Genomic DNA, 17,064 nt, shown 5'->3' on the forward strand with positions numbered 1-17,064 from the left:
TCCCGACCATACATGGTATTTTCCATCTAGACCCTTCTTTCCCCTTGGGTGAGAAGAATTTAGCGATGGCTTGCTGGGGACGTCATCTAGCGGTAGGGGTAGCGACATTTTTTCAGTCGGGGGCATGGCGCTTCGATTTTTGGCGGTTCCCTCAAATTTTCCAATCGGCACCACGTGTGCGCGTCCCATCGGATTAGAGGGAAAGGGAGATCAAGCGACGCGTGTTGAAACCCTAGCTCTTTTTAAAGCCTTTTTTTGGGGATTTCATTATTTGTCTTATTTCTTCGTCTTCCTCGGATGAAGCGGGCTTTCTTCTGCAGCGATTTTTCTACGTGTTGCTCTTCACCAACTTCCTTCTGGTTTTTCCTCGTTTGTCTGCCCTGGTGAGTTCCATGGTTTTTATTCCGTCCGCCATTTCATTATTTTACGATGTCTGTCGCAACCGGTTCTCGGAGTCCTTCTTCCGAGTCAATAGAAGTAGTGGAGAGGGCTCCGCCATGGAAAAGGAGGCGGTTGGTAAAGGGCGGGGGCGGCGACTCTCGAGATGTACAGCTGCCCAGGGAGCTGGAGGATAGCTCCGGGGCTTCTGGATCGTCGTTGGGGGCCGCTCCCTTGGAATCTCCTGCCCGAGTCTCTTTCGCTCATGAGGCGGAGATTAGGGACATTCGGTCTGGTGTCGTTATCCGTCCTGGTCGGGTGGCGTGTTATAGGAGTACTTTGGAAGAGGGGGCGGCGGAGAAGATTAGGAGGGAGTTTCATATTCCCGATGAGTATGGGATAAGGGTTCCTTCCTTTGTGGAGGGGGTGTGTGAGCGTATCACGGAGGAAGAGGTAACTTTCTATGTGGAGGCTTTTCGAGCGGGGATTAGGTTTCCGCTCTTGGGTATTATAGTAGAGGCCCTCGAGTTTTACCGGGTGGCCCCCTCCCAACTGTTGCCTAATAGTTGGCGTACTCTCTTGGCCTTTGTGGCCAAGGCGGGTCTTCATAAGATTCAGCCTACCCTCCCTCTGCTCCGGGGATGTGTTGCCCTTAGCCCGTTGGTGAAGGGGGAGGATAGCTGGTTGTATTTGACCCAGCGTCCTCAGGTGAAAATTGCGGCGAACTTGCCTTCTTCCATTAAGAAGTGGAAGGAAGAGTACGTGTTCATTATTCCTCCGTCGGACGCTGGTTGGGGCTTCCCTCGTTCTTGGAGGCGCTCTGTTGAGTGGCGAAGGAAGTCTCTCCCTGACGAGTCCAACTGTAGTAAGTTTGACTTGGGGAAGCTCGCTTCTGGGGAGGCTATTGATGTTTCTGAGTTTAGATGGGAGAGGGGTCTGAAGAGGCTCGGTTTGCTGGGAGCTTTGGAGAGGAGGGCCCGCTGTACGGGCGAGGAAACGGGGGAGAGTTCCGCCAGTCACCGCGGTGAGCTTTTTTCCCTGGGTTTGTTCATATGTGCCTTGAGCATGTATTTTTTTGTTGTTGTTTTTCTTTGCTCTGAGTGGTTGTTGTTCTTCTGTTTTTGGCCGCAGGTATGTCTTCTTCCGGTGATGCTGGCAGGGGAAAGGGGATTGCGGCAGCGACGAAGGGTTTGGCGAGCCGTAAGAAGATTCCCTTCGGTTTTATGGCCGCGGCCAGGTTGGACCGGTCGCAAGCTAGGCTTCCCGTATCCGCGCCATCTAGCACCTCTGGTCGATCGGTCGGAGAAAAGGGTATGGCCGGGTCTCCTCCTCGGGAGCTGGAGCCTTTCGCCAAGAGGGTCGCCCCTTCTGGCGCTAAACAGGGGAAAGCTGGCCGTGAGGCGCGTCCACCTACCTTTACAGAGGACGTGCCGAGTCGGCTGGAGGGGTCGATTATGACCAAACTGCTTTTGGAGCGGGTGGAGCTTCCTTCGCAGTGCTTTCAGACGCGGGGAGAGCTGTTTAAACCTGACTGGAAGATTGGTGTCGAGGATGGCGTCTTTACGAATCCCCGGGTCGGGGTGGAGCTAGGGGTGACAACCGCCCTTCCTGGCGATGAGGCTGCGTTAGAAGGCTTCGACCGCAGGGCCCTGGGGGCTCGGTATTTTCAGTCGACATCTTGCGTAAGTACCGGGTGGCCAGTTTTCCTGCTTGTGCTTTTCCCTTTTTGTTGCCTTTGAGACCGCACGTGGAAATTTCCTAATGGTTTGCTTTTTGCAGTCTCAAAGCTATGCCAGGAAGATGGTGCAGTATCTGCTCGAGGATGAGTCTTAGATAGGTGCTTTCGAGGAGCGAGTCCGAAAGCTGAGCGAGGACTTAGAGAAGGCCCAAGCGGAAAAGGTGGCGCTTGTTGATACTGTTTCTCAGCTTCGGGTGGACCTCCAGCAGACAGTGGATGGGAGAAGCCGTGCGGAGGAAAGATTGGCGGTGGCTCGACGGAAGCACGCTGAGGAGCTGGCGAAGGCGCGGGAGGAATGGCATGATTACAAGGAGTTTCTCAAGGCCGCGGCCACGTTCAGCGTGGATATTGAGATAGACGCTTTTGTTGAATGCCGACGGCGTGTTCGCGAGGTCGATGCTTCCTTCCCTCTTGAGAAGTTGGTGCACGAGGCCGATGAAGGCGTTTCGGGGGATCTTTTACCGGTACCAGTGGAAACACCGGAGCCGGTCGAGGATCAGGTGGTTGCCTCGGAAGTTCCTGTAGTCACTGAGACCTCTGAGGGGGCTCAGTGATGCCCGGATGCCCATTGGATTTTATTTTTCCCCTTCTTTTCTTTATGGTTCCATGCTGGGTTTGTAATAACTTCTCGAACTCTCTTTCTTTTCTTCTTCTTTTTTTTTCTTATATACAATGTGCCCCAGGCTACTCGAGCCTTTTGGTATTGAATTTCAATTTGATCGGCGAAAATATTTCTAGTGCACCCCGTGGGGCGTCTTGTTTGTGGAAGGACTATCTTCCCCTCGAGTGATCAGTTCGGGGTTAATGGGTCCCGCCTGCCCTTTAAGGAGAGGTCTTTTCTTCATGGGGAGTGTTTTAGGTTATGTTCGGGGGGATCAGCCCAGATGTTACCTCTGTCCCACTCCCTGTCTTTTTCCGGCCCTTTATTTATCATGGGCCTGAAAGTAGAGACACACACATGGCTTAGATAGAAGTGCTATTTCATTGATTTGCCACGGGGAATACATGTCTTTGTTTTTGGAAATGACAAAAAGAGAACAAACAAAACACTCGTCATATCTTAAAAGAAAAAACACGGACCTTACCCTACATTTTTACTGGTAATATTCTCGGAGGTTATCCATGTTCCAACTTCGAGGGACTGGGGTCCCGTCGAGGCGCTCTACCTGGTAGGCGCCGGGGCGGAGTGCTCGAACGACCCAATAGGGTCCTTCCCACTTTGGCGAGAGTTTCCTTGTGTTGCGGGGGTCGGATACCTCCGCCCGTCATAATACCAGGTCTCCGTGCTTTACTGTGTGCTTTTTTACTCGGGCGTTGTAGTATCGTGCCACCCTTTACTGGTAGGAAGCGGTTCGGAGGAGGGCTTGCTCTCTTTTTTCAAGCACGAGATCGAGAGTGTTCCGGAGGAGCTCGGAATTTCCTTGTTCGTCGTAGTTTTCCGTGCGGAAGCTGGAGAGGCCGATTTCTAACGGAATAACTGCTTCGGCCTCGAAGATTAAACTAAAAGGGGATTCCCCTGTTGCGGTCCGTGGCGTCGTTCGGTAGGCCCAGAGGACGCTAGGGAGTGCCTCCACCCAGTTCTTTCCAGCTTCTCCTAGTCGCTTTTTGAGGCTCTGGAGCAAGATCCTGTTAATTACCTCCACCTGCCCGTTGGCCTGCGGGTGTGCTACAGAGGCGAAACGGTGTTCGATGCTTAGGCTATCGCAGAATCTGTCGAATTCAGCACTTGCGAACTGGGGTCCGTTGTCCGTTACAAGTATCCTTGGAATGCCGAAGCGGCAGACCACGTCATGATAGAAAAACTTCTCCGTTGCTTTTGAATTGGGCTTTGCCACGGCTTTAACTTCGACCCACTTGGTGAAGTAATTGATGGCGATGTACAACATTGTGTGCCCCCCGGAGGCTTTTGGGAATGGCCCGAGCAGGTCCATGCCCCACATGGGGAAAGGCAGGGGGAATGGCCCGAGCAGATCCTTACGATGACCCCACTCATAACTCAAATGACCCAGTAACATCTAAACGGATCAGGGTTCCGCATTTTATGTAATTGCATGGACGGATATGATCCATTAGATTAATGTGGATATTAATTAAGTATATATATATATATATGTGTGTGTGTGTGTGTGTGTGTGTATGTGTTGATATATGTATATATACATGTCTTTGTTAAATAAGTAACAAGAGACAGTAAGAAAAAATTTTGAAGACAAATTGGAGCCGAAATAACTCTCATTGGATGTGAGTTATTGATTAATTAATTAATTTGTTAATTAATTATTTAATTATTATACATTATTATGTATTATTAATTTGATTAATAATATGCATAATAATGTTTAATTCATATGAGGATAGTTATTCTCAAACCGGTTTTGAAAAAGTTGTAGAATTGGAACAGAATTGGGAATTGGGATGGGACTACACATTTGGATAAGGTTTGTGGGGCCCACAACACTCCTAAATTAGTTGGAGAGCTGGAAAAAAAGTCACAATTGCTCAAGGACTTTGAGTTGCAATCAAACTCCTTGTTGGATAAGAATTGCTAAATTGTAGGATCTACAAAGCAAGCAATTTGTTTTCAACACCAACTCTTATGAGATAAGGCCACAAGGGATGGAGAGAAGCATCCATACACGTCCTCCCATGTATCTTGAGTGTCCCCAGACAGCCTTGAAGGTTTGGGAGAGTCCCATTCACTTGGGGAGTCTCAATTCAAGTTGGTTTCTCAATTGGATAGGAATTGGGAGAGAAAAACAAGAATTTATATAAAGAAGAGAGAGCTAGACGGAATTTAATGTGTGGAATACTCCAAAATTCATTCTCCCTTGCTTCCCCCTTTGGAAAAATGGCTTTCCATCTCTCTCTCTCTCTTCCAATTGAAATAGTTTCAAAGAGAAAGGCTTCCAATCAATTTCTCTATTCTCTACAACAAAGGTACTTATTAGATCAGGTCTTAAAGATGTGAATAGTTATTCACATCCACAATAGTCCGAGCAAAGAAAAAGAATCCATCGGTTCAACTTGCGGAGTTCGCTGTGTTTAGAACGATCGTAACCGTTCGAGGAGTAGATCAAGCAACGTGATTCCTTGATTTCTTCTTTAAAGAAATATTTTTTTATGTTTGATTAACATAATTAACTAATCTAGACTCTAGGATCTTGGGCAATTGCAAGATCAAAAAGAAAAATTTAAAGTCATATGCATTTTTATTTCACTGCACCTAGCGATCTTGTCGGAAGGGGATAACCTTCCTTCACTAGGGTCACATGATCCCCAAATCTTATAGCCGCCACATCGATCTCGATGGAGCGAAATGTAAATGACAGAAAGTAAAATATAGAAAGTAAAGTACCAGAGAGAGGAGTTTCGCTATACGATCTGGGGTTACATGATCCCCAAATCTTACAGCCACCACCTCGATCTCGATGGAGTGGAATGTAAATAACAGAAAGTAAAGGAAAATAGTTCAGTTCTCTCCATTTTTCCAACACCTTTGGAGCGTAAAGCTCTCTTCTCAATCTCTTTCGCTCTATGATGGGGCCAGAGAAAGAGTGTTGGGATAAGGAGAGAGAATGGAACTCTGTCTCGTGAAAAGGTGGGGATTTAGGCTATAGGGTTTGGGGCCTAAAGGATCTCCAAACCCCGTAGCTACCCGCTACCGAGTACGTAATGGAAATAGAGAAAGCAGTAAAAAGTACCTAATCTATGGTTGGTGCTGCTCTAAATCCTCAGAAATTCGGTAGAACTCCGATACTAGGTGATACAGCAGAAGAAATTTCTATAGAAACTGGTTCTAGAAATCTCCCCAAGCTTCTCAAACTTTCTCTCTCTAGGGTTTTCAAAAACCAAAAAGGGAAAGAGGGTGTGAATACCAAAGAGGGAGGGGTGCTAAAACTAAAAGGAGTGTACTAAGAAAAGCGGGGGTACTAATGCTAAAGGGGTGTCACAACCGAAAAGGGGGTGTGAAAATCAAAGCAAAAGCAAAAGCAAATGGAGGAGTGAAGGGATGAGAAATGAGGGACAGGTGAGCCTCCTTTTATAGACTTTTGAATGGCTTGACATCATGCATGATGTTGTGTTTCTTGGTAACCGAGGGTGGTTTCCAGTTCCCAAAAAGTGATTTTTGGTGACCAAAAGTGATTTTCGGTGACCAAAAGTGATTTTTGAGTCATGGAAATGGGTTTCGGGTTGCTAGAAGTTGGTACCCGGGTTTCCAATTTTTGGTTCTAGTTTGTGGGTTGCTTGAGAAGTGATCTTTGGCATTAGGAAGGTTGTTCCCGGTAGCGAAGTGGTTTCTGATTCCCAAAAAGTGGTTTTGATGACCGAAAGGTGGTTCCGGTTCCCAGAAATGGCTTCAGGTGGAGCTTTTGCTGAGTTTGGGTGTCTGGATCATTAGGATGATGTGTTTGCTGTAAAAAGCGGGTGCAAGCTATCAGACCTTATCATTGGGACCTTTGTTTGACCAATTTAGGGCTCTTTTGGAAGATTTTGGTGAACTTGGATGGTTTTGAATGCAAGCTTAGTTGCAGATTATCTTTGTTATTGGGTGTCTGGGTTGTTTGGGTGGTTTGGGTAACTTTGTGTCTTGAAAAAACCAAGAAAAATACTGAGAGAGATATCGAGAGAGAGACTAGAGAAGCTTCATGACTCATCATAGGTTCCGTCATCCCAACAACCTATCCTTGCTCCGGTCTTGACAAAATGGGGTGTCTTCAAGTAGTTATCAAGATAAACATGCAAACTAATGTCATAGGTAAGTCAACCAATAAGGAAAGACTTCCGCATAAGCAAGTATCCTAAACTGCGCAGGACCCTACTTTTATAAATAAGACCCCATGCTCAAAGCCAAGTATGCTCTCACACCCCAAAGCAGTGTCATTCTGTTCATTTTCTGGTTGGAAATCCTGATCTTGTGCTGATTTTTTACTTGAGCGTCGGAGTGAATTCCGGGAGTCCGAACTCCGATACCCCTAACGCGTGTTCTTTGAGCACAGGGCGTGCATAGTTTGGAGCACTACCAAAGTGCATTCAACCGACGCAGATTTTGGCACCAACACCTCCTACACTAGACTTAAGGTTCGGGCACAATATAATTTCTCATGTCTAACTACTCTCTTACACCAAGTGAACGTGTTTTACCATGTACATGGCTAAAGGAGGGTGTTCCCGATTAAAGAAAGGGCACTACATCATTTCCCCATATATATATAACCAAGAAATTATACCATAAATCAATGAATCGCCTCGTATTCCGCTATTTTCAAAAAGTATTGTACGTCCACTCAATAGGATGATCCAAACCGTCCATTTGGCGGGCCACAATATGATTATCCTAGCCCTCCAATCTAAAGAGGTTTTCAAAATGAACAGATCCTTACAGATCGGAGGGCTAAGATGACCGAGAAATTATATGATGAGAGGCCATATAGTCCATTACTTTTAAAAGGCACTGTACGGACACTCCATAGGATGATCCAAACCGTCCGTTTAATGGACTATACAGCCTTTCATCATATAATTTCTATGTATGACCATCCTAGTCCCATTATTAGCCTTTTACCATGGATTGTAAAAATCTGCCCGTTTTAAAATAAGGAAAAATTGCCAATGGAAGACATCAAAATACGAGAATTGCCGCCGCGGGGGGCACACTTTTGAAAATTTGTTAGAGAGGGGTAAAATGGGGTTATTAACCCTCTAAATGGGGTTATCAAACTCTGAAAAGGGGTTATCAACCCTCTTTAACAATTTTTCAAAAGCGTGTCCACAGGTTGGCAATTTTCGTATTTTGATCATTTGATGTCACCCACTGGCAATTTTTCCTTAAAATAATAAACAAGACGTGGCAGTCTTTGGGTGCGTGTTCCACAAAATTCTAAAAGAATCGCGTTTTCCTATATTTTTCCATTAGCAGCCAGGGTTTAAGAAGGTTTGGGCTCCGCAATCAAACCCTCGCCAGTTCCAATTCGTACATGGAGACAGAGAGAATCCGTTTGGTGTTTGACGGTCGCCATCTCCTCACTGAATCACAGAAATCAGAAGGTTTGAAGCGCTGTTGGTTACTCCTCAAACCCGAAATCCACACCATTTCTGACCTAGTTTCTCATCTTATTCACAAATTTTCCCTGCAAGATGTTTGCCCCGATGGCCTCCTCCTCTCTGTAAGTGTTTCTCACTCAGCTTCTTCTCTCTTCCTTAAACCCCTCAAGATTAAAAGAATGAACAAATGGGAATTGATACTTAAATGGGCTGTTTTTCAAACATATTGTGCATTTGTGTTTACCTACCAAAAAAAGATTGTGCATTTGTGATACACACTACTACTCAAAATTATGGGGGCATTTGAAGGTTATTGATTGTAATTCCAATTTTCTGGCTTTCAAAATGTTGTATTTGATTATTTTGGTTGCTCTTTTACCTGCTCAGCATCGATTCTTATGAGCTTGACCGCCTTTTAGAATTGTGTAATGTGGTGTTGGATCAGTTTAAGATGGAAATTATATCCATTCAGATAACACGCCGAAGGCAAATAATTAGAAGTTAAATACAACTCCCATCGCATGGAATTCCATTCCGTGCCATTCCCATTGTACACACATGGATAGGGCCATTGATCTTGTAGACATGGATGGGCTATAGCCCAAAATCGTGATAACCGGTGGTCTACCAGCTGCGCTACTGTTGTTTTTATTTATTTCTTGTTTCTTTCATCCGTAACAAACTTTATTAAAGAGAAGAAATGTAAGATGGGATTCAAAAAACTAAAATCAAAATAGATCAAGGAAAAGAAAATTGAAACATAAGGAGGGTTTTAGATATAGGGACCCCATGTTTAGCTACAGAATCTTCCTTTGTAGTTGGATGTTTTTATCCCCTTCTGTTATTTGATTGGTTCAGAAAGAAAGAAACTCAAGGATATTCTTGGGCACGCCAATGATAGCCTTTGGAGATCACGATCGTTTCTTTGCTACCGTTCCTTTGGGTTAGGTACGAAGGGGTCTGTTTTCTGTGGAGGAATGCCTCATCTCAAGAAAAAAAAATGGTAGCCTTCGGAGAATTAATTTGAAAGTTGAAAGACCCAAAAAGAGCTTTGGATCTTTGGAGAATTAATTTGAAAGTTGAAAGACCCAAAAAGAGCTTTGGACCACGAGCACTTTGAACAAGTGTCCGTGAGTCTTCCAATCAAAGATTAAATTGGGGGTTTTTAGGAGTTATTTTGTCACTCTTAGGCCGTTATATGAGTGGAATAAGCCTGCCTAAGGTTCGCTGAAGCTAAATTTTGATGGAAGTAGCAAACGTACCTCTGTTGCTTCTAGAGAAAACTCAACTACTCAGCCATAAGAAATGGTTAAGCAGACAAAACGAAATTTACTTGAAATTGGACAGCAAACATTGATTCTTTAGACAGCAAACATTGAAACACAGGAGGCCGAAACGAAATTTACTTGAAATTGGATTTTTACAAGATTTTGGCGAAATTTCGTTCTTACCCTTCTTTAAAAAATTTCAACCGAAAATTTTAAAATGTCGACTGAAATTTTATGATTTCCACCAAAATTTAAGAAATTTCCACCAAAATTTAAGAAATTTCCACCGAAATAGCCGAAATTTCCACCAAAATTGCCATCGGAATTGCCAAAATTTCCACCGAAATTTTAGACATTTCGGTGGAAATTTAAAAAAAAAACCAAAATTATTATCATATTTTTACATGATTTCGGCCAAAATGTCCATCAAAACTGAAATATCTCGGTTCTGCTAGTGGCTGAAACAGGCACTGAAACAGAAATTTAAAACCTTGCCTGCAAGCCTCCAAATGAAGATGGTATGGCTTCAATGTCTTAATCAACCTTTTAGATTGTCAAAAGGCATAACCATGGGAAGACTTGGAATGGGCCACAAACGACTAATAGGCGTTGGGACCATTCAAAAAAAAAAAAAAAAAACTAGTAGGCGTTGGGAATGCACTCTAGGTGTTATAGGACTTAGTAGGGAGGGTGATGATCTAGATTCTTTCGAGCCAAGGGAGTATGGAATGCATTATTCATGAAGTATTACATGTTCACCCACTTTGTTTTTTTAGCCCACAGTAGATTGCCCAACCTTTGTGAGATTGAGGCTATAATTCATTGGATCCTAGACAATGGCATTGAACATAGGGGTTTTTATTCACTTGTCTTGCCCAACGGATTATATCCTACACAATTATATATTTATATTGAAGAATTTAGAAGTTAGCACTTCAAGGAATGGAAGGGATTTAGGAAAGTTAACTGGCTAGTTTGTTCTTGGCAATTTTTTAAATGGTAAAGGGATTTTATTAACAAAGAAACAAAAATACAGACACGACCGCGATGATCAGAAAAAAGAAAAGAAAGAACACGAATAAGGAAAGCCACTCAATGTCAAGGTGGAAGAAAGTCAAAAACCTCCAGGTGAGGCCTAGCAACCACTGCTTGGGCAAGACCATCCGCCTCGCTATTGGCCCCCTTCTGACATACCAGAAGGAAACAAGAAAGGACCCCAAACGGTTCCGTATCTCATCCACTAAATGATCAAACTTCCAAGGATGGGGATGACTTCCAAGCATCCATCTAATGACATTGAGGGAGTCCCCCTCCACCACCAGAGCTGACATGATAATGTCATCGGCTAGCCTAATACCCTGGAGAATCGCCCTTAACTCCACTTCATTAAAATCAGTTCTCCCTATCGACTAGCGAAAACCCACTTATTGATTCCCCTCTTCTCCCTAAGATGATCTCCAACTTCAGCCGGCCCTGAATTACCCATACTGGAACCATCAAAATTTAACTTGAACATGTCAGGATCAGGCGTATCCCTAACCTCCATACTAGTCCAAATCTCTCCCCGCACTTGCGCCATAGATCAGAGCTAGAGATAAACCTAAAACAAGGGAGAGACTTGGCCCTAAAAATGCAGAGCGATATGGTCTTCATGAACTTAAAGTGGGGGCTTTTAACAGAATTGCAAAAGACTGTCCTTTATTTCTTTCCAAATCACCCAGATAGTTGCTAACATGGATAGTTGCCATAGGATTCCCCCTTTTCTCTTCCATGGAGCCAAGGACTAGCTATCTAAAAGATCTGCCATAGAAGAAGGGAAGACCCCCACAATCCCAAACATCCTAAGGATACATCCCTGGATGATTAAGGATACATCCCTGGATGATTATCATACTTGCAGTGAATAAAATTGTGATCGACTGACTCACCCGCCTTAATGCAAAGAGAACAATGGTCTAAATCAACATATGGTGGTTCCTCAGGTGGTCCACAGGGAGGATCTTGTCTAGGAAAGCCATCCACACAAAAGCACAAACTCTAGGAGGGGATGGGGACTGCCATACACTATCTAAGAGCAAGGATATAGAGCACAGATGGATGTGTTGATAGAACGAGTTGACAGAGAAGATCCCTGAAGAGTTCAAGATGCAAACCCTCTCATCCTTCCCCTTCTTAGTGTAGCAGGTGCTCAACAGGACCAAAAAAGAAGCTATCCTATCTATTTATCTCTTAAAGAAATTCCATCTGAATTGAATCGTCCAGGATAGATGACCTTCCTCACACTAGAAACAATCTTTGGCAAAGGTTTCTGTATGTACAGCTACCACTATGATGTCAGTGAAATGACGACTCACGGGCCCATCACCACACCTTATATCATGCCAAAACTTTATTCTATCGCCTTTTAAATTCTGAACCTTATCCCCTTCTGGAAGCTATGCTTGTGTTTATGGATATTTCTCAAACTGTCATTCCTTTGATCCGGAACCTGGCATCAGAATACCAGTTACCCGGGGTAGATCCATACTTACTATCATTTACCTTAGTCCAGAGCCGATCTTTATATTTGCCGCACCTCCACAACCACTTCCCAAGAAGAGCCTTATTTACCTCCCTTAGGCGCCTGCATCCTATACCGCTAGCTTTGACTGGTTTACTGGCATTCCCCCAGCTTACAAGATGGAACCTGTTGTTTTCCTCGACCCTCCCCACCCCCACAAAAAAAGAAAAGTTTCACCGGATTTGCTCAATTCTATAACCACACTGATAGAGGCATCTGAATAGCGACATAAAGTACATAGGAATATTTGCTAGAACCGTCTTTATCAGGTTAATCCTTCCTCCCAGCAACACTAGATTCCTCTTCCATGTTGCCACCCTTCTTTCCACTCTTTCAGTAATCGGGTCCAAACATTCTTCTGGGGTCTCCCCTCTCCCAAAGGCAAACCAAGGTATTTAGAGGGAAACCTATCCACGACCCAACTGAGGAGCCGAGCCAGTATGTTGCAACCCTCTTCAGGGAAATTGATCCCAAGAAGTTTAGACTTCCTAAAGTTTGACCGTTGGCCAGTCACAACCTCATAACACCTGAGAACTGCTTTATGCTTGAGCACTTTCTCTTCCTCAGCCACGGAGAATATGAGGTTATCGTTTGCGAATTGGAGATGCAACACCTCCAAATCATTTGGGCCCACTTTGAAACCTTCCAAGATCCCACATCTTCGTTTGTTCTTGTCATTGAATTATAGAGGAGTGTATGGGTTTGAAAGGAAGGGGATATTATCTAAAACTATTAACTTTATGTAATTAAGGTTAAAATGTTAAATCATTGAACATTAGGGTGTTAGATGGTTTGATTGTTGAGATGGCTGCTAGGAATGTGATTAGCTTCCTTAATGCGGATCTCATGCTACGTTAAAAGACCAAAAGGCCATAGCACCTCTTTAGCAGCATTCAGGGTTGTTGATACTCGAGCCGTCATAGTTCTACTTCAACCTACTAGGAGGAGGTGGGCACCATCAAGGACAGGGTACCTCTACACCAACCTAGCTACACCTAATCTCCTCCCATGACCTGTGGAAATATGACACCAGAATCCAACTGAATGTAAGAAGGGACAATGCCTAATGAACTGCCATAGAAAAGATTTATCTTTGTATATTGCTCACACTTCTGTATATTTATGCCTTCTATTCTTGTGAAGGATTTGTGAACACAAAAACACCTTGCCAAAGGCATTCATCAAGTCAATATTTACCTTCTGACTGCATTCTTTGATTCACGACCTTCACATTCAGTTTTCGATGTCAAAAGTTTGTCTGCCTCAACATCGTCACCCTTATTGTCCACAGGCATCATCATCTAGACCATACAAATGATCCTAGAGCACACAAATGATTGCTTTTTACTTCAGTTATGGTCTCTATCCTTATTGTTTCTTCATGTAATAGCTCTTCCAAGTAACAACTGTTTGCATTCTTTGATTTAAAACCTTGACATCCTAGTTTTGACGACGAAGTTTTCTCTGTCTCAACCATGGTTTTAAATTTTGGCTGAAATACCGAAATTTTGGTTGGGACCGAAATCGAAATCACCAAAATCCGAAATTTCGGCCAGAGTCACAATTCCGTCCGGAATTTAGGAAATTTATTTGATTTTTAAGTTTTTCCCCAAAAATCTCAGCTGAAATTTCTGTACATTAATGAAATTTGTTTTTTTTTAACGAATTTCGGCCGAAATTTCAGTATTTCGGCTATGTCCGAACCGAAACCAAAGTTTAAATCCTTGGTCTCAATTTTCTCACCCTCGTGTTCTGCAGCCATCATCGTCTAGCCCAGACAAATGATCATGTGTTATGTTAATGTCTCAATTCGAATGGTTTCTTCTTCTGATAATGCTTCCAATTGACTATAAACACTTACAAGGCAATATTAGTTGTTTGGGGGTACAATCAATCATGTATTTAATTATGATGAGAATTCACCAAACGGACGTTAAAAATGCCTTTCTGCATGGGTGCTTAAAGGAGGAGGCTTATGTGAAACAACCAAGGGGCTTTTGAGGTAATGAGGTTGCAATTGGAGACAACTTTATATGGAAGCTCAAAAGAAAATTTATGGTTTAAAACAAGCAGTAAGAGCCTAGTTTTATACACAATCTTGCTCTCAAGGGGAGAGGGTATAAAATAAGCATAATTGACAATGAACTTTTCATCAATGCTGTGGAAGAGGGTATACAACCTATGGCTACTACAAGACTTGAGCGCTTATGGGGGGGAACCTTTTCCCGTTCGAGATTTGAGTGCACATGGGGGAACCTTTTCCCATTAGCTCTGTGGATTATTCGGAAGGATAGAAATGGTCACATATTCGATAATAAATCTAACTCGATTTGTAATATAATTAATTGGATCATAGTTAACGTTTCTAAATGCGAAAGTCAAAATGGTTTTGTGTTATTGATATCCATAACTGTATTTCTGCTAGTAGTAGTAAGGTCATATGTGGGATTAATACTATATTGGTAAGGCCATGATTTGGGCTCCTTTCTATTTTTGCGTGGTGGCACTGGGGCTGGGGGGTTCTATGACGTTGATGATAATTTTTTTGTCCTTTGCATGTCCTTGCAATGACAGTGATGCGATAGAAGCATAAGTTCAAGCTCTTTGGAATGATGCCACGCTGCTTCCTAGGACTGGAGCTTCGAAGATTTGGATTGAAGGCGACTTCCTGAACACTATTAGATGGCCTGGAGATTCTGACACTACTATAGGAAGATCTTGGATATCCTATGTGGGATTGAGTGCTCCTTTCCTCACATGGAAGGAAAAAATCTCTTCATCGGACATAGACATTCAAGTACGGTTCTGATTTTTTTTTGAAAGGCGACATATTTTTATTGATACTATAAAGATTACAATGGGGACCAAGGGTCCCCCAAGCAATACATAGCATCAAAGAACAGGCCAGGGCATACCCTGGGCCAAGAAGGTGAAAAAGAAGATACACGGCTTCAATCCTCACAAAAAGGGGTTTGCCCCAGCTGTACCAAAGAAACCCCGTCTTGCAATCTTGTCTCTTTTTTATCCATCGTCTTCCTCCATAAACATTCCCCAAAAAACATGAATTCATCCACACCCACCAGGACCATTTAATAAGAACATTTCCGGAGTTCATCCAAGAAGCTTTGGAGAAGGGAAGCGGCAAACCCATGTCAACTGCTTCCGGGGTGCTTTCTAAGAAGCTAGGGGAAAATCGAGTCTCAATTTCTCCCTCCAGGTAAAGAGATGGCCACCTCCCTCGAGACTTCCCATAATCTACTCCGCCGCCTCCTAACATCTGGCGAATCTCCAGAGATATCATGAAAGGCGTTGGTGAAGGCTAACTCTTCATCATAAGCCATTATTCTTATCTTGTGAAGAATTGATTTCAGCACCATGATTTCCATGACTTTCGGCCCCCTGGACAAGAAGATGATTCCTGATGCAAATGGTCTTTATCGTCCATCTTTACTTTCCTGGAAATAAATGAAGCCCGTAAAACCTTACAAAAAATGTAGCATAAATTATGTCCTCACCATGAGGACCTATCCTTAACCCAAAAGTCCCAAATAACTTTGGCAGATACTGCTAATTGTTATTTTTAAGCAAGCCGTCCCATCCAGGAGAACCTGCGCATCTTCCCAAGGTGGAATTTTAAGGCAGATACATCGAGAGGAGATATGACGTTTCTTTGCCCTCCCCGCCTCTAACCAGAAAAGAAAAGAAGAAATATATCCATCGGCCCAAAACCCCTATCCTGCTCCAGGGAATAGGTCCGATTCGGGAATATGAAATTAATCAATCCTTCCCATTTTGTAGAAGGATTTGAGGATCTTGAGTAATCTATTCTTCTTTGATCTTGGATTCGAGGCCAAGGCGTTCTCCAGAATTTTCATCACTTTACTGTGATGAGAATGAGGCCACTTGGCTGCCGACTTTGGACCATCATAAACACTAGCAGAGGCTCTATAGCCAAACATTTTCCTGACTTTTGAGCGTTGACTAGCTGACTTGGTAATCGAGTCCAAGCAGTCTACTTTCTGCCTAGGGATAGTGCTAGGCTTACATAACACAGGACAAACCATCGGATTTTCGAGGCGAACGAAAAGGCCTTTCTCGGGAGCGCTGGCCTGAAGATTTGAAATTTGAATTCCCTAAAGGGTTCAACGGTGTAGATCTGATCAGAGACTTTGAGCTTAACAAAGGAGTGAAAGAAATGCCAACGGGGAGCTATGATTTTGGCCGAAACAAAACTCATGCAATTCTGATGGTTACCTTCCATTTTGATTTCTACAACCTTACCAAAGAGACCCCCAGCGCCTCCACCGTTGAAACAACCCATGCGTGCAGCTTGATGCCGAAGAAATGAACCAAAAACACCTCCTCTCCCTGAATGAATTCCTTTTTCCATGGTGAGAGGGAGAGCAAATGATTGTCCAGGGCCTCAGATCCCTTAGCAAAAATCTGTAAAGCTTGAGATTTGGACTCAAACATGAAAAGAACATCATTTGACGCCAAAGAAGAGGGGCAATGTAAAGATGGGATATCCCAGGACTCTTGAGCCCAATTCCAGAGCTCCTGCAAGGATTCATTAGGGTTCTTCTTTTTCCCTAACAAGCAAGCTTTTTAGTGAGCCCATACGCTTCTCCACTTCCTTGCCCGAGATAGATAAAGATGGAAACCCTAAATTGTTGTGACTGGATATTTTACCCGAATCGGGTCAAGGGTCATTCACACCACAATTGGAAGCCTCCATAGAGGGACTAGAACGAGGAACCCACTGTAGGGAGGATCTGGCCTGATGACACCAGCGACAATTCGTCTGCCACCTGAGATTAAGGTATTGACAGGAAGAGCAGAACTAGTTTTGTTTGATGTCTGAGACAAACTCGGGATTCCCATATGATCTCCCCCCAAGCGGGCTGCCTCCCCCCTCTCCGGGGGTATGGAGAGGGAGACAGATTCGTTCTAGTTGGCGGGCATCTTCTGCAACTTTTCCTCTATCCAAAATTATTGTAGTGACAATGCAAGCATTGCCAATCTTCCAATGATCTACCTCCATCAACCGCGCACCTGTAGTCTCCTCTCATTCTCTAAGT

The 17,064-nt window shown here is 43.7% G+C and overlaps 1 protein-coding gene across 2 annotated transcripts in view; it reads left to right on the plus strand.

Annotated features, from left to right (window-relative positions):
- The first annotated feature begins 7,990 nt into the window (after positions 1-7,990).
- LOC143889986 (sphere organelles protein-like protein) overlaps positions 7,991-17,064 on the plus strand; it is a 95,695-nt gene continuing 86,621 nt past the window's right edge. Inside the window, exon 1 of one of the 2 annotated variants that reach the window (XM_077394431.1) lies at positions 7,991-8,280. In XM_077394431.1, the coding sequence (XP_077250546.1) occupies positions 8,092-8,280 (189 nt within the window). In that variant the 5' untranslated portion in view covers positions 7,991-8,091. The remainder of the gene's footprint in view (positions 8,281-17,064) is intronic. The other variant, XM_077394430.1, reaches the window with a different exon arrangement.

This window comes from Tasmannia lanceolata, unplaced genomic scaffold, assembly GCF_043159265.1.
Source record: "Tasmannia lanceolata isolate RefF3 unplaced genomic scaffold, GAP_Taslan_0.1 ptg000013l, whole genome shotgun sequence".
Taxonomy (NCBI): Eukaryota; Viridiplantae; Streptophyta; class Magnoliopsida; order Canellales; family Winteraceae; genus Tasmannia; species Tasmannia lanceolata.